We start from the raw sequence: 26423 nt of genomic DNA on the forward strand, positions 1-26423 counted from the left end.
CGTTCTAGTTTAGTCAAACAATGAGATGTAATAATAAATCATTATGAAAAATTATGCAAAAACCATAACCCTCTCTTCGAAACCAAACCTTCATGAGCCCTAACCTTATTGCAAGACGCCAAATTAAGTCTAGAGTATGGACACTGAACCGGGACTAATGAGCTGAGCCGGCCTGGACCATAGCCCTGTTTTCTACTAGTGACTGCTCGTCGCCCCCACCTTTTTTCTCTCTTCCTCCTCTTGAGAGTCTCCCCAAAGCTTCCCCACCCCTGTCTCTTCATTTGGCAACAACGTCGGATGACAGGGGGTGGGGGAACTTTGTCGTTATAGATGTCAGGGCTAGGTTTAGTAGTAGTTTAAGATTGCCTTGGTGATGATTGCTGTAATGTCGTGTCGGAGATGTACTCATATGCTTATGAGTGGCATCGATTGGCGGCAGATTGTTTCTTCCTCTCCTCGTCCACGGTGGCATGCGAAGTAGCAAGGAACATTCTCCGCTCTCTCCATCAATAAACTACGTGGAGCAGTGAATCCGGTGCATCAGGCTTTCCTTGCCCTCTTTTTCCATTGTTGCCGAGACATAAGGAAGGATGCGGGTGGATGGTTGTGCTACCCATTCTGATCTAGCATTCAAGGGGACTTGCAAGCTGCACTGAATATTCATTCGTCTAGTTTCTTCCACTACATCAACCTTGGCCGTCAGAAAAGAAGATCAAATAAGCAAGCTATTTTGGCGAGCTTTATTCACCCTCCATGGTGAGCCCGGCCGGCTCCTTTGCCCGATGATGGCAATGATTTATCCGAAGATGGTGGCGAAAGCAGGACTACATTGCATTTTCTCTCTATTATATTTAGGGTCTTGTTTGTAAAAGAAATGATGTTTTCTCTTATATTTAGGGTCTTGTTTGTAAAAAGGAAGGACATGATTATACTCTTTATTTGATTGAATGTCTTGTCTTTATCACCTTCTGATATTACAAGTTTACAACAGCTTCGGGGACCTTCTAGTCCCTTCCCGGCCGTGTTATAAAGGGAAAAAGTCCAGCACGTAGTGTAATGGATTATTTCGCGTATTGTTGTTGGTCACGTATGCATTTGCATGGCACCCATTCGACACACACGTGAGCCACACATTTTTCATTTTGCTTTTGCTTCTGCAAACTGTACTGTATTTGGAAGAAAATCTTCCTTTCCGTTTCCCTTACGTTTATTTCGGATATACTTCCCCATTCCTTATACAAGGCTACAAACTCAAATTACAGTGTCAATGTAAAATTAAATGATTGTTTTGGAAGTTAACCTTTTTTTTCGTTAAACGAATCATTAATATGCTTGTATGCATATAAGGAAGGAATGAGAAGGAAGTACTATTATGACTACATGCATGCAAGTATTAAAAAGGATGTGTCTAGGGCACATCTAGATGTGCTTTAGTTATTGCACATCTAAATGAGTGAATCAAGTATAAAGAGAAAAAAAGAGAGAAAGAAAATATTCACACGAATCTCAATGTAAGATCAAAACATAGCCGGGCTAGGCTCGAGCCCCATCTCGGGCTCGGTTGATGCCTTTTCTCTAAAAAAACATATGACTTAGATGTGCAATACTTATGGCACATCTAGATGTGCTTTAGCAAAACTGTATTAAAAAAGTTGATAATATGAGAAAACATTATTAATTTTTGCCACGATTACTGTTAGTGGTCTTGTATAGATGCAAAATGTATTTTTCCTAGTGACTTTATAAGGGAATGAAGGGAGTATATTACTCCCTCCGTCCTGAAAAACATGTCGCAAGCATAGTGTAATGTAAATTTTGCACAAAAACCCCTTGTATCTTCGAATCTTTTACAAACAAGTCCTTCCGTCTTCCTTCGCCCGATCTAGCTCCCGTGCATCGGGCCAAGGCCGTCGTCGGCCGATTCGTCGCCTGCGCCGCCCAGGGCCAGCTCCTCCGCCGCCCGGTACCTGCTCCTCCGCCGCCCAGTAACTGCGCCACCGCCGCCCAGGACCTAAGCTGCCGTAATCCACTCCCACCGCGATCCCCTCCGCCGCTGCCGCGCAGGACCTGCGCCACCAAGATCCGGTGGATCTCGTCCTCCTCAAGGTCCCGCCACCAAGATCCGGTGGATCTCGTCCTCCTCAAGCTCCCGAGCGCGCCTGGACCTCAAGATCATCCTCCTGCTTATCCTGTTCCGCCAGGCTCGTGCTGCTGCTCCCCTGCTCGAGCTGTCGCCGGAGCTCCCCTGCTGCTTACCTGAGCGATGGTCACTGGTAATTTCCGCCGCCCATCCCCGCCGACGCCCACCAAATCGACGATCCCTGGACTTTCCCCCGCCCACGCCTAAGCTCCGGTCGCCTGTTCTACTCCTCCATGCCCAGCACCTCCTCTCCACAACTAGGCACCGCTCCTCCTCCAAGCCCAGGCGCTTCTCCTCCTCCACGCCCAGCACCTCACTGCTCGCCCAGCAGTAGATCCTCTACTTCTCACCTGCAGATCAAGAGATCAGTTAAGCAGAGTATCAGCCGCAGATCAATTGATCAACACAGAGGACTATCATCTGTAGCAGTAGTATCTGTAGGAGCAGTATCTTCTGTAGCAGCAAATGATCGATATCAGCAGTATCAAAGATCAAACTTTTTTTTACATCAGATCAAAGATCAAACTTGCCCGGCGCCTCTGCTCTTCAGGTACAACGATTTTATGACGTTTTAAAACATGAGCAAACTGAACATCATAACATGTTTCAGTTAGGATGACCAATACTGTAAATTTCAGAAACTAAATTAGAACATGTTTTCCAAGATGTAGATATGCACAATACAGTCTGATCTGCATTTGAAATTAGAACTAGAAAACAAGATTAAAATTAGGAAACACCCATATACTGTCAAGTTATGTCGATGCTCCACTTAAGGCAGGGAACTGCACCCATTTTCACTACTACAATATGATAGCCAATGGACAAAAATGTGACTGATGGGTAACTTTTTGAAATCAAAACAAAAATGGACAGTAAACTGATAATGACAGCAAACTGTAATTTGTTACAGAGATTTTTCTATTGAAAATATAACTGAATGGACATAAAAATGGGTGAAAAGATAACTGAAGGCTAGGCTAAAATGGACAGTAAACTGATAATGACTATTGCCAACAAGAGTAGGAAAATGCAAGCTTCTGAGATTTGTTACATAAATTTTCCTACTGAAAAGATAACTGAATTTTGTGTACTGAAAGTTTATAGTGTCCAGTGTAGGAAAGTTTACTGAAATTTGTGGAGTACTCAAAGTGCTTTGAACTAAAAAAACCATCAAAGTTCAAAGCCTAGCTGATTTGAATGGCTCATTCTTTGGGATCATCAATGTGCATTCAGGCTAATTCTTTGAACTTTGATCATCAATTCAGAGAATATATTTATTTGATTTTTTAATTTATTTGGAATTATTTAGATTTATTTGAATTGTTTAAATTAATCCGAATAATTTAGTCAAGGCCTTTGGATTAATTTGAATTTATTTGAATCTCACAATTTGGTCTAACTTAGATGATCTTGTCTACTTGGAGTACATAATCTACCGAGTAGTCATGTCCCAGTCATGCATCCATGCATCCAGTAGAAACATCTTGCATACATGATCATGTGTCAAACTTTTAATCAAAATCTACTGAGTAGTTATTGTGCTCATCCAGTAGCAACATCTTGCATACATGATCAGTAGTCATGTCGCAGATTTCTATTTACACTGAATTTGTATATCACCAAGAGCTCTACTAGTTTCAGACTAGATTTACACTGAATTATTTGACCAGTAGTCATGTGAACTCTCTGAATTTGTAAACACTTCCAGACTTGAGCATTCAGAGTTTGCAATTGCAAAAAAAGGTCCCTTGTTCATGAACTTGTACTGTACACCATGCATTCAAGCAGAAAGAAACAAACAAGGTCTGAAGAAGAATGAATCCCTTCTCCATTAATTTTATTCAACATGATAAGTTCAGGTCATAAAAATCCATGATGTTGCATGAACAATTAGACAGTACACAGGGACAATTAACAGGACTACTCACGGAGACAATCACACATGATCAATTAACAGGATTAGTCCACGATATTCATTACAGCTCCACAATCTGGATATCAATTAACAGTATGTACACACAACAAATAGCAGCAGATGGATTGGAATTCTTTCTGAAGTAAAATTAACAGGAGCTGGACCACAAACAGCAGCAGATAAATTAACATGATTACTCCATGATGCTTCACCAACAGAGGAGGGATGTGGACGGCTGACCTCCTGCAATTCCTCAATTTCACCGCCGTCGTCGTCCTGGTGCCAGCTGTTGCCGCCAGCCAAGCAGGCCAGCGCGGCGAACGCGGAGGCGCCCTTGTAGTTGTGCCCGCCCGCTCCAGTAGACTAGGCGGCGGACGCGTTGGTCGGCTTCGACGCCCTGGCATACGCGACGCCGACGAGCTCCGCCGCAGACGCCTCTCCAGTGACCGTGCCGTGCATCGCCACCACCCGCTGCCACTCGTCTGGTCCCTTTTTCTCCTCCTGCTCTCCCCTATCTTGCCGGCGCCAGTGACCTTTTCCTCCACGGTGGCCGGGATTGGTGGTGGTAGTGGAGAATCGACGGGCAGCAAGCGCCGATTTTCCGGAAGGGGATGGGAGAAAGCTTGGAAATTTAGGGATGCGGGAAAGGGGAGCGGGGGAGCTGCACGGGGTAGAGGTGGATCCGCGCGGGGTTGCGGTGGAGCTGCACGGCGGCGCGGTGTGCTTGAGCTACGCGAGGTCGCCGGCGTTGCGGGGGAGCTAGTGGAACTGAGCGAGTTGGCGGAGGAGACGATTGGACCGCGGGTTCGGTCGGATAAATCTAAAGGACTTTTTCAGAAAAATACCGCTGCGACATGTTTTTCGGGACGGAGGGAATGGATGCTAGTGTCCGTGCCGTGCCCATTCCCAGCTGTTCGCCACACATTGCATCCCTGGCTGATTGTGCTTGTAAACAGAGCAGCCGCAGCAGTAGGTGCACGCGGAGGGAGGGAGGCCAGCCATGGCCAAGGGTCACGTGATGGTGCTGCCCATGCCGTGCCAGGGCCACGTCGTCCCGCTGATGGAGCTCTCGCACCGCCTCGTCGAGCACGGCTTCGAGGTCACCTTCGTCAACACCGACGTGGACCACGCGCTCGTGCTCGCCGCGCTGCCCAACGGCGGCGAGGCGCTGCGCGGCATCCACCTGGCCTCCATCCCGGACGGGCTGGCCGACGACGAGGACCGCAAGGACCTCAACAAGCTCGTCGACGCCTACCCGCGGCACATGCCGGCCTACCTGGAGGCGCTGGTCGGGGAAATGGAGGCGGCCGGCAGGCCCAGGGTGAAGTGGCTCGTCGCCGACTTCAACATGGGCTGGTCGTTCGAGGTCGCCAAGAGGCTCGGCATCCGGGTCGCCTCCTTCTGGCCGGCGTCGGCGGCGTGCCTCGCCATCATTCTCAAGATCCCCCAGCTGATCCAGGACGGCGTCCTCAACGACAAGGGTATCTGCAAATTCCATTCTCTATTCTGAATTCTTATAGCTTGTGAGTGATTGCGATCGAATATTCTACTGTACTGTAGGATGGCCAGAGCGGCAGGAGACGCTGCAGCTGGCCCCGGGGATGCCGCCGCTCCACACGTCGCTGCTGCCGTGGAACAACGCCGGCGACCCCGACGGACAGCACATCATCTTCCAGCTCGTGTGCCGGAACAACAAGTTCAGCGACCACGCCGAGATGACCGTGTGCAACTCGTTCCACGACGCCGAGGCCGGCGCGTTCAAGCTCTTCCCCAACATCCTGGCCATCGGCCCGCTCTTCGCCGACAAGGAGTTCCAGAGGTCCGTCGGCAACTTCTTGCCGGAGGACACTAGCTGCCTCAAATGGCTGGACGCGCGACCTGACAGCTCCGTCGTGTACGTGGCCTTCGGGAGCATGGCCATCTTCGACCCACGCCAGTTCCAGGAGCTGGCCGAGGGGCTGGAGCTCACCGGCCGGCCGTTCCTATGGGTCGTGCGCCCGGACTTCACCGCCGGCCTGAGCAAGGAATGGCTCGAAGAGTTCAAGAAACGCGTCGCCGGCATAGGCATGATCGTCAGCTGGTGCTCCCAGCAGCAGGTCCTGGCGCACCGCGCGGTGGCGTGCTTCGTGTCGCACTGCGGGTGGAACTCGACGATGGAGGCGGTGAGGAATGGCGTGCCGGTCCTGTGCTGGCCCTACTTCTGCGAGCAGTTCCTGGACCGGAGCTACGTCACCGACGTGTGGAGGACCGGCCTCGCCGTGTGCCCCGGCGAGGATGGTGTTGTGACCAAAGAGGAGGTGAGGTGCAAGGTGGAAAGTGTCATCGGCGACGCCGACTTCAGGAAGAGGGCGTCCTGGCTCAAGGATAACGCTTGGAGGTGCATCAGCGACGGCGGCTCGTCGCACGAGAATTTCACTAGATTTGTGGACCTCCTAAGTGAATGAACAAAAAACATCTCGCGTATGCGTGTGATTAATTTGCTATGTATCATAAGATGATACCAGCTATGTTGCCGTGGGAATTGATTGCAATATGTCTTAATAAGATTTGGCTGTATGAAACACAAATATTTATGAATTAATAATATGAGTATTAAAACTATATATATATATATATATAATTGTATTATATATACGTTTAATTGGGTCGCCGTCTATGTATTTATTGTACATGATTGCCTGTTAAGGTAGTATAATTTTAGGGTGAGCGGAAAATTTAGGAGATCACCTATCTAATTACAATAACCCTCATCTACATACAGGCTACAAAAACTTACGTAAACTACCTAAGGTACCCCCCCCCCCCCCCCCCCCCCCCGGCGCGAATTTAACGAGGGTGGGCCCCTTTCTCCCCTTATCTCCAATCATAACCCACCGCGTCTCTCATTATCTTAAATTATGTAGTTTTTTTACGTAAGTGTAGTACTCATCTTTTTTTAGGGCAATGTAGCATTACTCATCTAATTGTATAGGATGTGCGGCGACTACTATTCTAGACACAATTTCACCTTTATGTCAATTTCGTATCAACCCAAATAAGCGATGACATTATTTTCTCATGGAGCACTGGATCTCCACTCAATGATGACACTGGATCTCTCACCAAAAGCTCTGATGGCAATGAACAAAATTTGTAGAGGACTCTTGTGGTGCGAGCATTCAGAGACTAACGGAGGTAATTGCACACCTGCTTGTGAAACACCCCAAATGGGCAGGAGGACTAGGCATTTCATTTTGAAATTTATAAGGTTTGAGAACTTTTTTGAATCGGTGATTTTAGACATTTCATTTTGAATTTTGGGATTACTTATGAATTTTTTTAAAAAATTGAATTCATGAAAACTGTTTTATAATGCGTCAATATTTTTAAATCCATGAACATTTTATGAAATCCCGAACATTTTTTTAAATTTGCGAAGTTCTTTGAAATTAAGATTTTTTTTAAATTCGAATTTCCGAACTTAAGAATATTTTTGAAAGAAATCCCGAACATTTTTTAAATTTGTGAAGTTCTTTGAAATTAAGAAATTTTTTAAAATTCAAATTTCCGAACTTAAGAATATTTTTGAAATCTGGTACTTTTTTCGAATTTGATATACATGAACAGTTCTTGAAGTAATAAAAATGAAGAAAAAAAAGGAGCGTTCACTCACTTGCGTTGAAACTTCTTACCAACCACCTCATTCAACGAAACAACGGACATGTCTGCAGAAATAATGACTCGAATCCAACCCAGTCACCAACATGAAGAATTTGCATACTCACATAATGCTATACAATGTGAAAAGCTTCGGAAAATCTAGTTTGAGAAGGACTAACTCTTTTCCAGAATTCTTACATTGGCGTGAATACTCAAAAGACCATTCAAGGTAATCTTGTAGGGTGTTGAACAAAATAAACTCATATTGATTCATGTGGACTACCTGAAGAAGGTTCTGAATTGGAAATGACCAACAAGCAATTTTGAAATGCAATCAATGGTTTGAAGAAGATTATTTCCTTTTCAAAGACCTTCTGTCAGATGGCACAGAGGCAACTAGATCATCAATTTCCTTTTCAAAGAAAGGAGCAGACAAATCATGGAAGCAATCAATGGTTTGAAGAAGATTATTTCAGACTCATTTAACTCACATAAAAGCAAACAATAGAAACTGAAGACTAGAAGAACTATTTGCCCATTTGATTCCGAGGAACGAACCATCTCAAAAGAGAGAGAACTAATATTTTGGTGTTATTAACACGAAAATCTACAATCAACTTGAACATTGTCTTAGATTTTCCGCACGCAAAAAAGTGATGAGAATCTTAACTGGCATTGTCACATATTTTTTGTCATTATTTTCAGACGAGTTATCCTTTGGTATCAAAGTAATTATGGAATCATTAATACATGAAAGATCAATGACTCCTAAATGAAAACCAACACATACTTTTAAGAATCTCGCTTAATGATTGGCCGTGAATCGTTTGTGAGGGCTAATTAGCAATGTTCTCCGTCGCTAACACCGACATCAAGGAGCGGTTCACAATTGGTTTATTTAACGACACAACCTTCTGGCGTCGCATGGCTTATCAGTTATCAAATTATACAGAGTGCGACACCAACGAGTAGATGGAGAATCCCGTCCTATACAATTTGATAGGTGTTTCGTACCAATCATCTGCTGACACATGAACATGTCACCAATCATCTGTTGACACATGAACATGTCACCCCTGATCTTGATATGCAACCATGCATCATTACTCCGTAGACCGTACTGAGCCACCCCTACCCCTATAGAGCGAGGTTATGACGATTGAAACTGCTGCCAGGACAAACAGAGCCATTATGTGACGATGCAAGAGCACAGTGTTAAGTGTATGATTGCTTGTGTCAATACAGCCAGTCCGAGAGAGATCGTGTTGTCTAGACAGTGTGATTCAGCGAGGCGCACAAGCATCGTAAAAAGGGATGTAAATTTCATCAAACACTAGTTAGCATGCACGTGCAACACACGTATTTTAAAAAAAGAAAATACATGTTCATCCTAGTTATAATAGATAAACATTAAAATAAAAAATCTAGTGATGCTACTTATAAATATTACACAATCAGTAGCTGATAATAATGTACTAATAATGAAATAACATTTTTCATTTAGCGGATGAATACTGAATTTATTTGTTGTATTGAAGGGAGGATATTTTCTTTTCTTTTTAACACGGGGGGATATTTCCTTTGCGGCGAGGAGTAACTAACCTACGCAAACTTCTGATGCAAAAAGTACATATATTAAAAAATTCCAACAACTGAAACAGCTGGACAATTATAACTAAAAAATTGTTGTTATTGTTGCAAGCATATGACTCATCATGAAATAAAGAAATAAGAACATCGTGCGTTTGATTTTCCCAAAGAACATAAATATGAATGTTTATAAATATCCATTAGACAATGCAAAAAAAATTAGGCTATGTTGTTGTCTCTGATTCATCCAGTTCTCCATGGAAACAAAGCACTCACGAGGTTCAAAAGGCGAAAGCTATTGTCTTTTTTTTTTCTGCCGAGCGACACAACCTGCACCTGATCAGGCCCTGGGACCTGGGTATCTCTTGGTTGCTTTCAGTAAAAATATTCCAAACTTTATGCTCGGCTTCAACTTCTCTGAAGGATCCCGACCCAAAAATTAAGAGAAGTTAAGTCGCTAACATGACCATTCTAAAGAATCCGTGTCAAATATTAGTATTAGAGATGAGATTAGGATTTCCCCTAAAATGGGATTATGATTTATGGGTCAAATAATGTCAAACTTTTGGGACAAATCAAGGAGAGAAGGTGTCGCATCAAGTTTGTAGTGATGTAGTCCCTATCACCACGAAATCTTCTGCAGCAGAATATCTAACAAAGGATCAGTGCACAACAGTTCGCATCAAAAGTTCAGGACACAACCCACAATTTAGTAATCAGTACACAGCACGCAGACACAACAACACAGACGCCACCGTCCTCAACCTCCGGCCATGCACGCTCTCCTTTGTCTGCACCCGCGTTCTCCTGAAGCAACAGTCGCATTGCCTCCTCAAGCCCCAATCAGCGTCGTCCGCGCTTGCCCTCCTCAAGCTCCGGTCCGCATGGCCCGTACTCGCCCTCCGCAACGGTCGGCCGGCACTCGCCCTTTGCTGGAAGAAGGAGGAGAGAGTGCACGAGCAGAGTAGGAGACTCACTGGCCTCTTGCTCAGGCAACCGCGCGTCCCTCGGGCCGCCGGCCACGCACGCCTATGCTGAGCCAACCCCCTTACCTCGCGTCCAACGTCTACCCGACGAGCCTCTTCAACGGGTCAAACACCGCGCCCGCCGCCCTGAGGCTACGGCTGACGCCCCATATCTCTCGAATGGCCTGGCCACATGCGGCCGCGGCAACAACATCTAACACGTCGCCCACATTGCCAAAATCCAACAGCGCCGAAAGCAGCGCGTAGGTGGTGGTCTGCTCGAGCGGCCGCTCGCTCTTGTCCCGATTGCGCCCGACGGGGACCCAGCCCTCCCAGTGACGATTGCGGCGATGTCGACCAGTCATGCGCACACGCCGCCCCACTCCAGCGTGGACTCCGCCTCCAGCCGCAGCTCCTTCTCCTCAGGGCTCTTCAAGGGTAATAACAAATTAGCGGTCGGGTGTGGTGTGGAGGCCTGTTCATAGAAGGAAATCATTGACGTGATTTCAGGAACTCGTTGAATCGGGGGCGGAAATCGTTGACGTGATTTCAGGAACTCGTTGGATTGAGGGCAGGTGGTGGAGTACGGTCAGCCAGCCATTAGAAATTGCCAAGTCCACACCATAAAGCCATTAGATCAATGATGGCGGTTACATTCAGATTTGTGGGACTAATCGTGCGGTCGTGAATGGGTCGTCCGGTGTTCTGGGAGTAATTACGGGGTGCACTTAAGAAAGTTTCCGTCGGATTGTTTAATAGTAGTGGAGATGCAGTCTGCATGGGCCGGAAAACGGGATCACACAGCCCGCGGGAAACCAAAATCTCATTAGAATCGTATAAGGCCCAATAAGGCAAAGCAACCCCCCACCGGGCCGAACCCCCACTTCCCGCTGAATCGTTCCTCGTGTCCATCATCGCGAGCGCCCCTGCCGGCGACAGCCGGCAGCCGGCCTGGCGGATCGCATGCACCGGGGCAGAGCGAAAACGACGAGATCGTTTGATGCGCCGACGGCCGCATATGCCAAAACAGCGCGCGCTTATCAGTACCTCTGTTTCTCTGTCTGCCTACTCTCACACACACTCCCGCACACACACTGACACACGCGCGCACCGTAGATCGACCAGCATGGCCGGCAACGCGCCTCACGTCATGGTGCTGCCGTTCCCGGCGCAGGGCCACGTCACGCCCTTCATGGAGCTGTCGCACCGCCTCGTCGACCGCGGCTTTCAGGTCACCTTCGTCTGCACCGAGCTCATCCACGGGCTCCTCCTCGACACCGGCACCACCGGCGACGCGCTGTGCGGCATCCGCCTCGTCTCCATACCGGACGGCCTGGCCGACCGCGACGACCGCAGGGACCTCTGCAAGTTCGTGGGCGGGATCACGCGGTACATGCCGGGCTACGTGGTGGACCTCATCAGGGAGACGGAGGCGTCCGGAGAGAGCAAGGTGAAGTGGCTCATCGCCGACGTCAACTTGGGGTTCTGCTTCCAGGGCGCCAAGAACCTCGGCGTCCGGGTGGCTGCCGTCTGGCCGGCGGCTGGCGGGAGTCTGGCGACGTGGTTCACGATTCCCAAGATGATAGAGGATGGCTTCATTGATGACAAGGGTATGAAAAATTCATCGTTCGTAACTTCGTATGATATTCCCTGCATTTCAAAATAATTGAAGTTTTAGTTTTTTTAAGTCAAACTTGTTTAAATTTGATCAACTTTACAGAAAAATATGCTAAGAACTAGTACAAGACTAAACACACATAGTACGGCAAAAAATACATATAGTACGAAAAATATATTTCATTGGAAGTTTCTCGCAAAAGAAAAATGATGTTGTAGATGTTAACATATTTTTCTATAGATTCGATCAAACTTAAAAAGGTTGACTTAGGACAAACACAGAACTTCAATCATTTTCAAAAGGAGATAGTACCATGCATACAGTGAGAAACTAAGTACTGTATTGGGAAGAATCTGCAAGTTTTGGAACAGTTTTATGTCACCGCGGTTCTTTTTAGCTGCGGATTTAAGAGATTGTTCTGCACACTTGCTAAGTCAAGCCGACATCTTGCAATATTTTAATGAAATACGGCTATATTTTAATTATAATCTTTTTAAGCATTTGAATTAAATTTAGTGAGCATAGCTTCGTTTTGAACCACATTTAGAGCATCTCTAATCGAACTCTAAAAAAGGGCTAACTTCTTTAAAGATTTAGTTTTGAGGAGTTAAGCTCCACCTAACCTAACCTAACCCTCAAACAGTTAACTTCTAAAAAATTTAGGAGTTAAGGCCAAAACCCTCCCACCCTCTCTCACTTCTGAGTAGCCGCCAACATTTCTCATCAAAAGATTCTCTATCCAAACTCCCGCCCTAATGTCACCGACGCATCCACCGAAGGTCCTAATTCTGATGGGAATGGAACCGTTGGCCACCTCCGCAACCCACCGATCACTATCGTCGGTGCTACGATGCCGAGGTCGACGAACGCACAACCTCTCGTGCAAAGGAAGCGGCTACAGACGACGACGACCGTACAGTCCGCCAAGCCGTCCACGAAGGCCGGCGGCAAGACCGCGCTGTCCATGAAGATTACCAGCCGCCCTCTGGTTGCGCTGGCCGAGAACAAACGGACGAGGAAGCTGCGGACAACATACAAGGTTATTGACGAGGCGGCGGCTCATCCACTCGGATGCCTTCTCACATCGAGTGACTTCCACGCCTTGTCATCCATCTGCGACCACCCCTCACCTCCTCCGCTGCCACCTACGACTACCGCAGCCTTCAGAGAGGATCATGTCTGCCAAGTGTCCGACGCAATGCCTAGAGATCGTGCTAGCATCTATATGGATTCGATCTCAATCGATGACACGATGAGGAAATATTGGGAACTCACTCCTGGTGAGATTTAGGCCCAACCAATGTTCGACTGCGGTGGTGATGGTGCTAGCCGTGGTCACGGTGGTGGTGATGGTGAGCAAGGGAATGCATGAGTTCATGTAGTATGAACTTGGCAGGAATTGATTCATGACATAATACATGTTATGCGGTGGTTTTCTGGATAAACTTGATCTATTTTGTGGCTTTTGGATGATGTATATGCATGTTTTAATTTAAATTGCTTGATTGGATGAACTATATGTATGTTTGTTATTAAATTGTTGCATATGGTGCATTTGAATCATTCAAAGGATTGACGAAATACCATGCAATTGTTTGAAATATATGTCACAAAGGATGAAACTATAGCCCATTTAAAAAAAAAGAATTAAATATAAGGGTTTCGTTAGCTCCGCTTACCATTTGACTTCTCATATTTGAGAAGTTCAATATTGAGAGAGCATTTGTGGAGTTGTAGGAGAGGAGTTCTGCTAGAGATGACTATAGTGACTATCCAGATGAGATTATTTAGACAAGGGAAGCTTTATTGCAAAAACAAATGCTCTCTAAATCAAATTTAAGGTGTCATGAAAAATAAACGAGGTTCACTTTGCGAGGAATAACTTGTTCATTACTATAACTATGAATCTACGACAGTAGGAGGTATATTCGTGTCCCACTTTTTGAAGCAAAGGCTTCTCATGCTAGGCCAACGGTCTAGCTAGAATCTTCTTGAATTCAAAAAAAATAAAACCTAGTAGAATCTTGCCGAATTAAAGATACTGCACCAGAAGTCATATGTGCATCATTCGTGCAGATTGCATATCAATCAGCTTTGACTAAGTCAATACAAGATTTACGTTTTGTTCAGTCTCTTTGTAGAGGGTTTGGGACTTTTTTCATGAAACGCATGCAGATGACAACACATAAATTATTATTTTTTGATGAAAAACACCTAAACAAATGACATGTGCAGGCGTGGCAAAGCGACAGGAGAAGTACGAGATCGCCCCGAATATGCCGCCGGTCTGCCCGTCGCGCATGCCATGGTTGATCGACGGCCCACCGGAGGGGCAGCAGGAAGTCTTCCAGCTGGTGGTCTATGATAACGCGAAGGCGACCAGCCTCGCCGAGATGCTCGTGTGCAACTCGTTCCTCGACGCCGAGACTGCGGCGTTCGGGCTGTTCCCGGAGATACTGCCCATCGGCCCGCTGTTCGCCGACAAGGAGCTCCGGAAGCCCGTCGGGCAGTTCTGGCCGGAAGACGTCAGCTGCTTGGAGTGGCTCGACGCGCAGTCCGAAGGCTCCGTTGTGTACGTGGCGTTCGGCAGCTTCACCATCTTCGACCCGCGGCAGTTCAGAGAGCTCGCCGAGGGGCTGGAGCTCACCGGCCGACCGTTCCTGTGGGTGGTGCGCCCGGACTTCACCTCCGACGTCCTCGGCAAGGCGTGGTTCGACGAGTTCCAGAGCCGCATCGCCGGCAAGGGCATGATCGTCAGCTGGTGCCCCCAACAGCAGGTATGGTATATATATTCTCAAGAACTCCATGATGCGCCCATTGCAAGTGGCAGGTCTCTGATCCATGTCAACATGCAGGTTCTGGCGCATCCCGCCGTGGCGTGCTTCATGTCGCACTGCGGGTGGAACTCGACGATGGAGGCGGTGAGGAACGGCGTGCCCATCCTGTGCTGGCCCTACTTCGCCGACCAGTTCACGAACCGGAGCTACATCTGCGACATCTGGAGGACCGGCTTGGCCGTGACGCTCGGAGATGGAGTCGTGACGAAGGAGGAGGTGAAGAGCAAACTTGAGCAGGTCATCGGCGACGAGGGAATCGCGGAGAGGGTAGGGATGCTCAGGAATGCAGCGCGTAGGAGCATCGGCGAGGGCGGGTCCTCGTATGAGAATTTCCAGAGATTTGTTACCCTCCTAAACGAGTGAGCTAGCTGCATTTCACTCGTTACTGTCTGAGACGGCCGAAGAAACATTTTTCGACTCTTTCTTTTCTCTTTTTTATGTCGTGCACGCTTTCTGGCGTGCTTCCCTTGCGTACATCCTCCCAGATTATGATTGCTCACCAAACAAAGTATGCACGTGGTTCCTTAGCGTACACATCTTAATCTGTAAAGAAATTTTTGAACGATTTTAACCTGCTAACTGTACGAACAATTTGCAGTACAAAGTAGGTTATGAAGCCCAAAATCAGCATGAAAGGAATGAGGCGGGGTAAGTATATATGCATATATGTAAGCATCTGAGATTCTACAATCCTCAACAACACCAGCTGTGACGCGGGATGGTACACTCCCAACTAACGAAAATAAGTTTTAATTCTATAACCACATTTAGCAAGATTATGCGCAATCCATTTCTAAGTCTGGGCTCATCTGCATCCAGTGAACAGTAAACTTTAAATTTTAAAAAAAATCCAAATTATTTTTGTATGGAAGCTTTTTTAGTGGGTGAGGGCCATGCCAACTTTCAGCTTGTTCGGACATCTGAGTAGCTCTCACAAAAAAAAGGGTCCAACCAGTAAATTGTTCCATAGACCCTAAATTTCTCTTTTTTGCTGAGAGACACTCAGATGTTCAAACTAGCTGAAATTTGGCAAACACTGTGGCACATGAGCTAACTAGAAAATCTTTTGATTCAAATTCTGTAATTGCGTGGGATAATGATCCTCCACACAGTATTCTAGATGCCCTTGTTAGAGATGTAACCATTATTTAATTTGAATAAAATGTGCCACAAGTTAAAAAAAAAAGACTCCTCACTCGAAAGGCCCAATAAGAAGAATCACCCCACCGGGCCGACCCCCCACTTGTCACTCTCACTCCTCGTGTCCATCATCGCGCGCGGCCAACAGAAACGCGAGCCGGCAGCGCCGGCGACAGCCGGCAGCCGGTCTCGCCGATCGTAGTCGTACCAGAGGGCAGAGAGAAAACGACGAGATCGTTTAGTGCGGCGACGGGCGCAACTGCCAAAGCAACGCGCGCTTATCAGTATCTGTCCGTCTCTCTTTCTCTCCGTACGCTGCTTGTCCAATATTGGCAGAAGGCAGCGACGCAGCGTCTACGCCGACGGCGCAGCTAGCTTCGGAAATCAACCCCAGCAGTGAGTCGACCAGCATGGCCGGCGCCGCGCCTCACGTCATGGTGCTGCCGTTCCCGGCGCAGGGCCACGTCACGCCGTTCATGGAGCTGTCGCACCGCCTCGTCGACCACGGCTTCCAGGTTACCTTCGTCTGCACCGAGCTCATCCACGCGCTCCTCCTCGACACCGGCACCACCGGCGACGCGCTGTGCGGCATCCGCCTCGTCTCCATACCGGACGGCATGGCCGAAGGCGACGACCGCAGGGACCTCTGCAAGTTCGTGGGCGCCATCACGCGGTACGTGCCGGGCTACGTGGAGGACCTCATCAGGGGCACGGAGGCGTCCGGGGAGAAGGTCAAGTGGCTCCTCGCCGACGTCAACCTAGGGTTCTGCTACCAGGGTGCCAAGAACCTCGGCGTCCGGGTGGCTGCCGTCTGGCCGGCGGCCGCGGCGAGTCTCGGGATTTGGTCCAGCATTCCCAAGATGATAGAGGATGGCTTCATCGATGACAAGGGTACCAAATATCTATCCTTCTACTGCCTAGTTTCCATTGTTTATATTTATATATATCATAAAAGAAAAGTTTCGATTCTTTATTATATACATACTCCTCCGTTTCAAAATATTAAAAGTTCTACATTTGTCCCAAGTCAAACTTTAGTAAAATTCCACCAAGTTTGCTAAAAACTTTCCTAATATATAATACATGGAACATATATAGTTTAAAATATATATTATGCTAAATCCAATGAAACTAATTTTCTGTTGTAGAAGTTGGTATTTTTTTCATATATTTGGTCGAACTTAAATAAGTTTATTAGTTTAGGACAAATCTAAAACTTCAGGTATTTTAAAATGGAAGGAGTATTAAACCTAAAAAAATATTTTGGGATTTTTTTCAAACTATTGTAAAAGATCTAAAAAATCATTTGAGAAAGACACTAAAGGGCATCTTAAATCTAATAATTGTCAAAAAAAGTTGTCAGTTCAATGGAAAGACAACTAGACGCAAAACAACCAGTAAAAAATAAAATTACATTGAAAATCATACTCTTCATCTTCTTTCTTCGATTATACACCGGCCATCGAAAATTCAAAATTGTATTGAACCGACGGTCAAGAAAAGGAACACCTACAAACGGCCTCACCATGCCATGCTTTGAAAACCGAAATAGCCACTCACCGCTTGAAACGAGGTCTTTTTTTCTTTTTTTCCTTTTCTTATTTATTTCTCCACCTCTTCCTCTCCTTCTTCTTCTCCTTCTTCTTCTCCTTCCTCTTCTTATTTTCCTTTTACTCTCCTTCTTTTTCTTCTTCTTCCTTCTTCCTGTTTTCTTCCTTTTCATTATTTTACCTTTTCCTCTCTGATCCACTAACCTAGAATCTAGTATCCTAAAATGCACTAACAGTAGAACTAATAACCTAAAATGCACTAAATCAACTAACCTTAAATGTCATAGTTGTATATATGGATGTCGTATGTATATGTATATATGCAGATGTATGTATGATCCATACATCAATGCATACATATACATACATAAATTAACAAAAAAATTCTATGAAAAAAAAATCATACATCAATGCATACATATCCATGGATCATACATACATCTGCATATATACATATACATACATACATAAATTAACAAAAAAATTCTATGAAAAAAAATCATACATCAATGCATACATATCCATGGATCATACATACATCTGCATATATACATATACATACATACATAAATTAACAAAAAAATTCTATGAAAAAAAATCATACATCAATGCATACATATCCATGGATCATACATACATCTGCATATATACATATACATACATACATAAATTAACAAAAAAATTCTATGAAAAAAAATCATACATCAATGCATACATATCCATGGATCATACATACATCTGCATATATACATATACATACATACATAAATTAACAAAAAAATTCTATGAAAAAAAATCATACATCAATGCATACATATCCATGGATCATACATACATCTGCATATATACATATACATACGACATCCATATATACATACATCAATGAATTGCAAAAAGGTGTCTGAAAAAACATTTTTCGTGTTTCTCTTTTTATAAGAATTTCCAGAGATTTGTTACCCTCCTGAACGAGTGAGCTCATTTTACTGTATACTGAGAAACATTTTTCGTGTTTCTCTTTTTATTTGTTATACATTGTGCACGCTCTCTGACGCGTTTCCCTTGCGTATATATCTTCCCAGATTATGATGGCTCACCAAGTATAGTGGTTCCCTAGCGTACACTTCTTAATCTGTAGAAGAAGAAAAATCCGAACGATTTTAACCTGCTAACTGTACGAACCGTTTGGAATACAAAATACGTTATGGCATTTCCAACGTTGACGCTCAAGCCACGCGCAACCGTGTGGACCGTGTGGTTCGGACTTGTTGTGCGATCCAACGCGAGCTTGTATCGGTCCGCATGGTGGTCCGGACGTACTTTTCCCCGTAAATCAAAGACAAACGTGTGGGCTTTGCGGGCGTTCGGACAACACCCACGCCCGCTTCTGACCATCCTAGTCCACACGAAACCCTCCCTCACCCACGCGCGTTCGCGCAGAGCGGCAAGTGCGCGCATTCATGCCAATGTAGAGCGGCCGCTCCACATTTACAACTATGACATTCTCCGTTTTGATTCTCATATTATCAATCCAATATTCATGTTTCAAGATGTGGTCCAGCATTCCCAAGATGATAGAGGATGGCTTCATCGATGACAAGGGTACCAAATATCTATCCTTCTACTGCCTAGTTTCCATTGTTTATATTTATATATCATAAAATAAAAGTTTCGATTATTTATTATATACATATTCCTCCGTTTCAAAATATTAAAAGTTCTACATTTGTGCCAAGTCAAACTTTCATAAAATTCGACCAAGTTTGGTGAAAACTTTCCAAATATATAATACATGGAACATATATAGTTTAAAATATATATTATGCTAAATCCAATGAAACTAATTTTCTGTTGTAGAAGTTGGTATTTTTTTCATATATTTGGTCGAACTTAAATAGGTTTAGTTTAGGACAAATCTAAAACTTCAGAAATTTTAAAACGGAAGGAGTACTTAAAACAAAAAAATATTTTGGCAAAAAAAATTATTTGAGAAAAAGACACTAAACGGCATCTTAGGTCTGATAATTGTCAAAAAAAAAGTTGTCAGCTCAATGGAAAGACAACTAGACACAAAACAACCAGTAAAAAATAAAATTACATTGATAGTCATACTCTTCATCTTCTTTCTTGGATTATACACCACCCATCGAAAATTCAAAATTGTATTGAACCGATGGTAAAGAAAAGGGACACCTGCAAACGGCCTCATCATACCATGCTTTGAAGACCGAAATAGCTACTCACCGCTTGAAACGAGATCTAAAAACTGTTGAACACACATCGATTGGGGCATCAGACCACACAAACACATGCTTACACTCCTTCTCCACCTGTCAAGAGGGTTCAAGAAACTAGATCATGTTGCTTAACAAATTGAAAGAAGATATCGAAGTCGGCGCACTATGATCCAACCAACAACATTCCTAGATTGCTACACTAGTTGCCAAGATCTAAAGATCCGAAGAGAGCCAGCATATTTGACAACACCATGGTTGGTGTAGGATTAGACGTCGCCGGTGTAGGGAAATGGCGGAGAGATCTCATTCCAATACGTTGTCACCGCCAGCACCTCCCCGATGCTGCTAGAAAACCAAAACCCTTATAAAGATAAGAAAAATGGAAGGGATGGATCCCCATTCCTCTAGCTGTCGACGAGATTGCCTGGGGTGACTATGGTGGAAAAGACCTTCTGAAAACTTGGGTTGGAAGGGTTGGCCATGGTTAGCGGCATGATATTGCATTGCACAAAAGAAGAAATAAAATGTGAAAACAAATAAAACAAAAAATGACAAAAAAAATTGCACATGATTGGTATAGAAATTGCATTGTTTCCTAACGTGCAAAAATAAGGGTATCGTAGTGCAATTTTAACACATCGGTATGAATCGGACACACATTGCATAAAAATTGAGTGAATATATATCCATGTTATGGGAGCTATTATTTGATAGGTGCTTATTTTTTGGGTGTTCAGTCAAATTTTCTCCACCACTCTCCACCACCCGATCTAGATCCAAAGGCACTTTCTTCTTCTTCTTCTTTTTTAGCATTCTTTTTTCCCTTACACTAATACTAAGAAAATAAAACAAAATAAAAAATAAGTTATATAGGGAAGAATGAATTAGTGGCATGGTATTACCCTTTAAGGAAAAATAAAATAACAAACTAAAACAAACAATGACCAAATTTGCACAAAATTTACACGAAATTTGCACTATGTTATAATATTCAATAATAAGCATCTAACGGTCAATGTTTTTGCCAAAGGAAGTTTCCTAAGAAGGAATAAGTTAATGGCACAGGTAGTATGCCAACAAAGTGACTGACCCAAATTGAAAATTCAGGTGACTTGCATATAGCTAAAATCAGAGGAAATTTCACTTTAAATCAGATATTTGTCTTGATATGACATATCAAACTAACCACCAACGATAACAATATAACTCTGCAGCAGAAGTCATATGTGCATCGTCTCTGCAGATTGCATATCAATCAGCTTTGCGATTTTCCCTTGAAGCACACATGATGACAAATAAGTGCATTGCAGGCGTGGCAAAGCAGGAGGGAATATATGAGATCGCCCCCAAGATGCCGACGATCTGCATGTCGCGCCTGCCGTGGTACATCGACGGTCCAACCGAGGGGCAGCAGCTGATCTTCAAGCTCGTGGTCACCGACAACGCCCAAGCGACCAACCTCGCCGAGATCGTCGTGTGCAACTCGTTCCACGACGCCGAGACAACGACGTTTGAAATGTTCCCGGAGATATTGCCCATCGGCCCGCTGTTTGCCGACCAGGAGCTCCGGAAGCCTGTCGGGCAGTTCTGGCCGGAAGACATCAGCTGCTTGGAGTGGCTCGGCTCGCAGTCCGAAGGCTCCGTAGTGTACGTGGCGTTCGGCAGCTTCACCATCTTCGACCCGCGGCAGTTCAGAGAGCTCGCCGAGGGGCTGGAGCTCACCGGCCGGCCGTTCCTGTGGGTGGTGCGCCCGGACTTCACCTCCGACGGCCTCGGCAAGGCGTGGTTCGACGAGTTCCAGAGCCGCATCGCCGGCAAGGGCATGATCGTCAGCTGGTGCCCCCAACAGCAGGTATGGTATATATATTCTCAAGAACTCCATGATGCGCCCATTGCAAGTGGCAGGTCTCTGATCCATGTCAACATGCAGGTTCTGGCGCATCCCGCCGTGGCGTGCTTCATGTCGCACTGCGGGTGGAACTCGACGATGGAGGCGGTGAGGAACGGCGTGCCCATCCTGTGCTGGCCCTACTTCGCCGACCAGTTCACGAACCGGAGCTACATCTGCGACATCTGGAGGACCGGCTTGGCCGTGACGCTCGGAGATGGAGTCGTGACGAAGGAGGAGGTGAAGAGCAAACTTGAGCAGGTCATCGGCGACGAGGGAATCGCGGAGAGGGTAGGGATGCTCAGGAATGCAGCGCGTAGGAGCATCGGCGAGGGCGGGTCCTCGTATGAGAATTTCCAGAGATTTGTTACCCTCCTAAACGAGTGAGCTGCATTTTACTGTATACTGAGAAACATTTTTCGTGTTTCTCTTTTTATTTGTTATACATTGTGCACGCTTTCTGACGCGTTTCCCTTGCGTATATATCTTCCCAGATTATGATGGCTCACCGAGTATAGTGGTTCCCTAGCGTACACTTCTTAATCTGTAGAAGAAGAAAAATCCGAACGATTTTAACCTGCTAACGTACGAACCGTTTGGAATACAAAATACGTTATGGCATTTCCAACGTTGACGCTTAAGCCCCCCGCAACCGTGCGGATCGTGTGGTTCGGATTTGTTGTGCGATCCAACGTGAGTTTATATCGGTCTGCATGATGGTTCGGACACACTTTTCCCCGTAAACCATAGACAAACGTGTGGGTTTTGCGGGCGTCCGGACAACACCCACACCCCGCTTCTGACCATCCTAGTCCACACGAAACCCTTCCTCACCCACGCGCGTTCGCGCAGAGCGGCAAGTGCGCGCATTCATGCCAATGTAGAGCGGCTGCTCCACATTTACAACTATGACATTCTCCGTTTTGATTCTCATATTATCAATCCAATATTCATGTTTCAATTTCATTGAAATATATTGCAACCAATTTTTGTAGCAACCATCTACAATTACAGTTCTTGAGACATAATGCGTTGTACATCTATGTTTTCCTCTCCTCTACTTCCATCCATCATACACAAAGACCCCTAAAAGAAAAGAAATATCCAGGAGAAGCAGAATGCATTACATTTTTTTCCACTGTCATTAATAGACGTGTGTGTGTGTAGCTGGAGCTCGTCTTAGAACAATTCGATCTGGAAACAAGGGGAAGAGTGGCACCGCCACCTTGTAGGCCTCATCTATGACCGCATCTAAGAACTAGGCGAGGCAATGTAAGAATCTGGAAAAGGATGGACACCCAATAAACTACGATGATGGGGGCAGAAGACGAGTAGACGGGCAGTGGCAAAGAGCAGTTTTCAAGCATGGGTAGGCAGAGTGAGAAAGTTCTATCTTAATCCAAAATATCCAGAGATCTAAAAAAGGGCAGAAAACAAATACAATTGGTTGCTCTAACAACACCACCCTAGTTAATTTAGAGAAAAATGGAAAGTTGGACATAAACTGGCAGAAGAAAATAGAGTGAAATACCAATTGGGAAATTGGCCGGGTACGGAACCAAACTGAATGTTCCGCGAAAAGGAAGTGGCCATATGTGCGTGTGGCAGTGTACATGATTTACCATGCAAGGAGGCATGGCGCAACAACCCCATAAAGTTGCTTTACAACATGAGAATTGTTGGAACTATATATCTTTTACATGGGGCTTGCTTCGGTAGACCCCCCCACCCCAACAAAACGTAGAAGGGCATAATGGTCATATGGAAGAAACGTATGCCCACCTCCTATCATACCGTATAGACCGATGTCCGTATACCTTGACGAATAAAAAAAAACCGCCGCACGTGTAGAGGAAAAAAGTCAGCTGCACGATCTTCTCGCCCGCCCGACGTTCACGCACGTCGATCACGCCCAGTTTCTAACTGTGCGATCGCCACCGACTGAACCCCATCCGACGCCACATCTGAATGTCACCGCGGATCCGTCCCGCGTCGACCTACGCCGGCGACGTCTACACCGCGGCCCTCGTCTTCCACGTCGCCACCGTCTTCCATCTAACCCTCGTCTTGCACGTCGCCGTCGGACGGCTTGTCGGCTGCGACTGACCGCGCTGTCGTCCGCACACCGCGGATCCGGCCCTGCGTCGACCTACGTCGGCGACGTCTACACCGCGGCCCTCGTCTTCCACGTCGCTGCCGTCTTCCATCTAACCCTCGTGTTGCACGTCGCCGCTGTCTACTCCGCGGCCGAAGGTTTGCCATCTAATCTCCTCGTCTAAACCTAGCATGCTAAATGATATGAGTCACACATAGTGATCTAGGGTTTATGGTTGAGTAAACATGCCGTCGCAGCGGTGCCTCCCCGGACGACCGCATGTTGTAGGCAGATAGAGTTGCAGTTGGGCATGATCCACAGTACAAACTTAACACGTGATGAATTCACAATGTTATGCAGTTTGGTCAGTTAGGCGTGTTGCCATGGATGAACAAACCGCATTGACGGGGGATGATAATGGTACTAATAAGGCGACTCGGAATGATAACGATATTTTTAATGAAGATGATGACAGCAGCGACAACGATTCCGTGTCGTCATTTGATATCTTGCCTCCGGAGGATTTTGATCATAATGAACATGGCGCAAATAGTGAAAACGTAAGTGCCGTATATTTTGATTTCATCTTTGAACCTGCAATGTATGGCATGGCTAACTATTTCTCTATGTATACAAATTTGCAGGAAGATGTGGATGTTGACAATGTGGAAAATAGTTTATAGGAATAATTCGCGGATAACTTGAGCCAGGTTCGTAGATAGATGTTGTACATCGATGAATATTATGAATTAAATGATAGTAGTTAACATATACATTTTCATATGAATTTTGTAGGAGGAGTCAGATGGTATTAGCGGTGATCACGATGAGGGGGAGATCGACATTGAGGAGGCTCGAAGGCAGCAGCAAATGGTGGATACACATTGGAAGGTGATGGCTATGACCTTTCGGTCGCAAGGTGATGCATACATATTCTATAACAATCACGCCAAAGAGAACGGGTTTAGCATCAGAAAACAGAAAGTCAAACGAGGTGCTTCAGGAATGATACGGTACCGGAGATTTCTTTGCTCCAGGGCAGGTAGAAGGCAGAGCAAGTTTATAACCATGGAGGACCGCAAGCGCAGGCTTAGATCGGAGACTCGTTGCGATTGCGGTGCACATATGGTGGTGAAGCTGGACAGAGAACGTGGTGTTTGGTTTGTCGCGTCATTCGTGGATGATCACAACCACGCGATGGCTAGGCCCGACGAGGTTTGTTTTCTATGGTCTCACAGACGGATTGGAGAAGGCACGAGGGCAGAGATATTGGCGTTGGAAGCTGTCGGGATAATAAATCATATAATAATGGACAACTTTATCAGCAGATACGGTTCGTACGATAAGTGCGGGCTTATCAGGAGGGATATTTACAATCTTTGTTGCAGAGAAAAATGAAGCTCATAGTAAAAGGTGACGCAGAGACGACAGTTGGCATTATGAGGAGCAGGAAGGAGAAGGACCCTGAGTTTTTTTTTTGAGTATGTGCGTGACAAGGAAGGGCGACTGAAGAGTATGTTTTGGTGTGATGCACAGTCGCGGAGGGACTATCAGGACTACGGAGATGTGGTTGTGTTTGATAGCACGTATAAGATGAACAGATATGGTATGCCGTTCGCCCCTTTTGTCGGAGTTAACAACCACCGTTGCATCACAGTGTTTGGATGTGCCATAATTGCTGACGAGACGGAAGGGACATATGTGTGGCTGCTGCAGACATTTATGAAGGCAAACTGCCAGGTGAAGCCAAAGTCAATAATCACAGATGGTGACGCTGCAATGATCCGGGCTATTCGGACTGTGCTTTCAGATGTTTTCCATTGTCTTTGCTCCTGGCATATCGAGAAAAATATGCAGAGGCACCTGCATTACAAGTCACTGGATGAGTTCAGATCGCTCCTATACTATGCCACCTCTCAAGCGAACTTTGAGCAGAGATGGACCGCTTTCTATAATAAGTGGAAGACGGATAGAACTAAAGAGTGGCTTGACAGGATGTACATGAAGAAGAGACTTTGGGCAGCTTCATATCTTTCCGATGGTTTTTTCCTTGGTATGCGAAGTAACCAGAGAAGCGAAAGCCTCAACTCCTGCCTTCACCTACACGGTATGACAATAGTTGATTTGGTTGTGCATTATGAGAACTGTATAGTTCGCCTGCGTGACAATGAGGCGTACGATGACTGTGAGGCACACCAAAAAGAACCACCGTCGGTTACTGAATATAAGGCACTTGAGGAGCATGCCGCCAAAGTATTCACACCTGCTAATTTTTACATCCTGCAAGATGATTTGCACAAGATGGGTCAGCTGGAGATATTTGAGACGCTCGTGGGAATTGAGCGTCAGACATATATGGTGACATGGAAGGATAACCACAAGTTCATGTATAATGTTGTTTATGAACCAGGTAACTCAGAAGAAACTATAACATGCAGTTGTCTTAGGATGGTTCGGAAAGGCCTGCCATGCAAACACATTCTTTTTGTTCTCCATCATCTGAGCATAACTGAAATACCAAAGTGTTGTGTCCTTCATCGGTTGTCAAAAAATGCGAGAGATGGATTGCCTGTGCAACGGAAGAGTGATATGTTTGGATGGGGTTGGTCAGGGCCATTAGAGAGAGACCGGTATAGTCAAATAAGCATAAAAACCGCAGAGGCAGCTCATGTTGCAGCAAATGATCCCTTCTTGTTTGACGAGTTGATGAAGTGTCTGGACAACATAATAGCGCAGAAAAAGATACCAGAGGAGGAACTTATAGGAAGTAGAAGGTATGCTAAGCTTAAGAAGGAAGCAAGTCAAGCGC

The 26423-nt window shown here is 45.6% G+C and overlaps 3 protein-coding genes and 1 pseudogene across 3 annotated transcripts; 3 read left to right on the top strand and 1 right to left on the bottom strand.

Moving 5' to 3' along the window:
• The first annotated feature begins 4944 nt into the window (after positions 1-4944).
• Positions 4945-6659, top strand: LOC125510643 (UDP-glycosyltransferase 83A1-like). The gene is made up of 2 exons (XM_048675885.1): positions 4945-5539; positions 5619-6659. The coding sequence occupies exons 1-2, from the start codon at positions 5059-5061 to the stop codon at positions 6500-6502; spliced, it is 1365 nt and encodes a 454-aa protein (XP_048531842.1). The 5' UTR covers positions 4945-5058; the 3' UTR covers positions 6503-6659.
• Positions 6660-10353: 3694 nt separating this feature from the next.
• LOC125507367 lies at positions 10354-10748 on the bottom strand (annotated as a pseudogene).
• Positions 10749-11378: 630 nt separating this feature from the next.
• Positions 11379-15070, top strand: LOC125505979 (UDP-glycosyltransferase 83A1-like). The gene is made up of 3 exons (XM_048670873.1): positions 11379-11862; positions 14106-14647; positions 14726-15070. The coding sequence occupies exons 1-3, from the start codon at positions 11379-11381 to the stop codon at positions 15068-15070; spliced, it is 1371 nt and encodes a 456-aa protein (XP_048526830.1).
• A 1187-nt stretch (positions 15071-16257) lies between these two features.
• On the top strand, positions 16258-21906 carry LOC125505980 (UDP-glycosyltransferase 83A1-like). Its single transcript, XM_048670874.1, has 3 exons — positions 16258-16738; positions 20942-21483; positions 21562-21906. The coding sequence occupies exons 1-3, from the start codon at positions 16258-16260 to the stop codon at positions 21904-21906; spliced, it is 1368 nt and encodes a 455-aa protein (XP_048526831.1).
• Positions 21907-26423: the final 4517 nt, after the last annotated feature.

Source organism: Triticum urartu, chromosome 5, assembly GCF_003073215.2.
Source record: "Triticum urartu cultivar G1812 chromosome 5, Tu2.1, whole genome shotgun sequence".
NCBI lineage: Eukaryota > Viridiplantae > Streptophyta > Magnoliopsida > Poales > Poaceae > Triticum > Triticum urartu.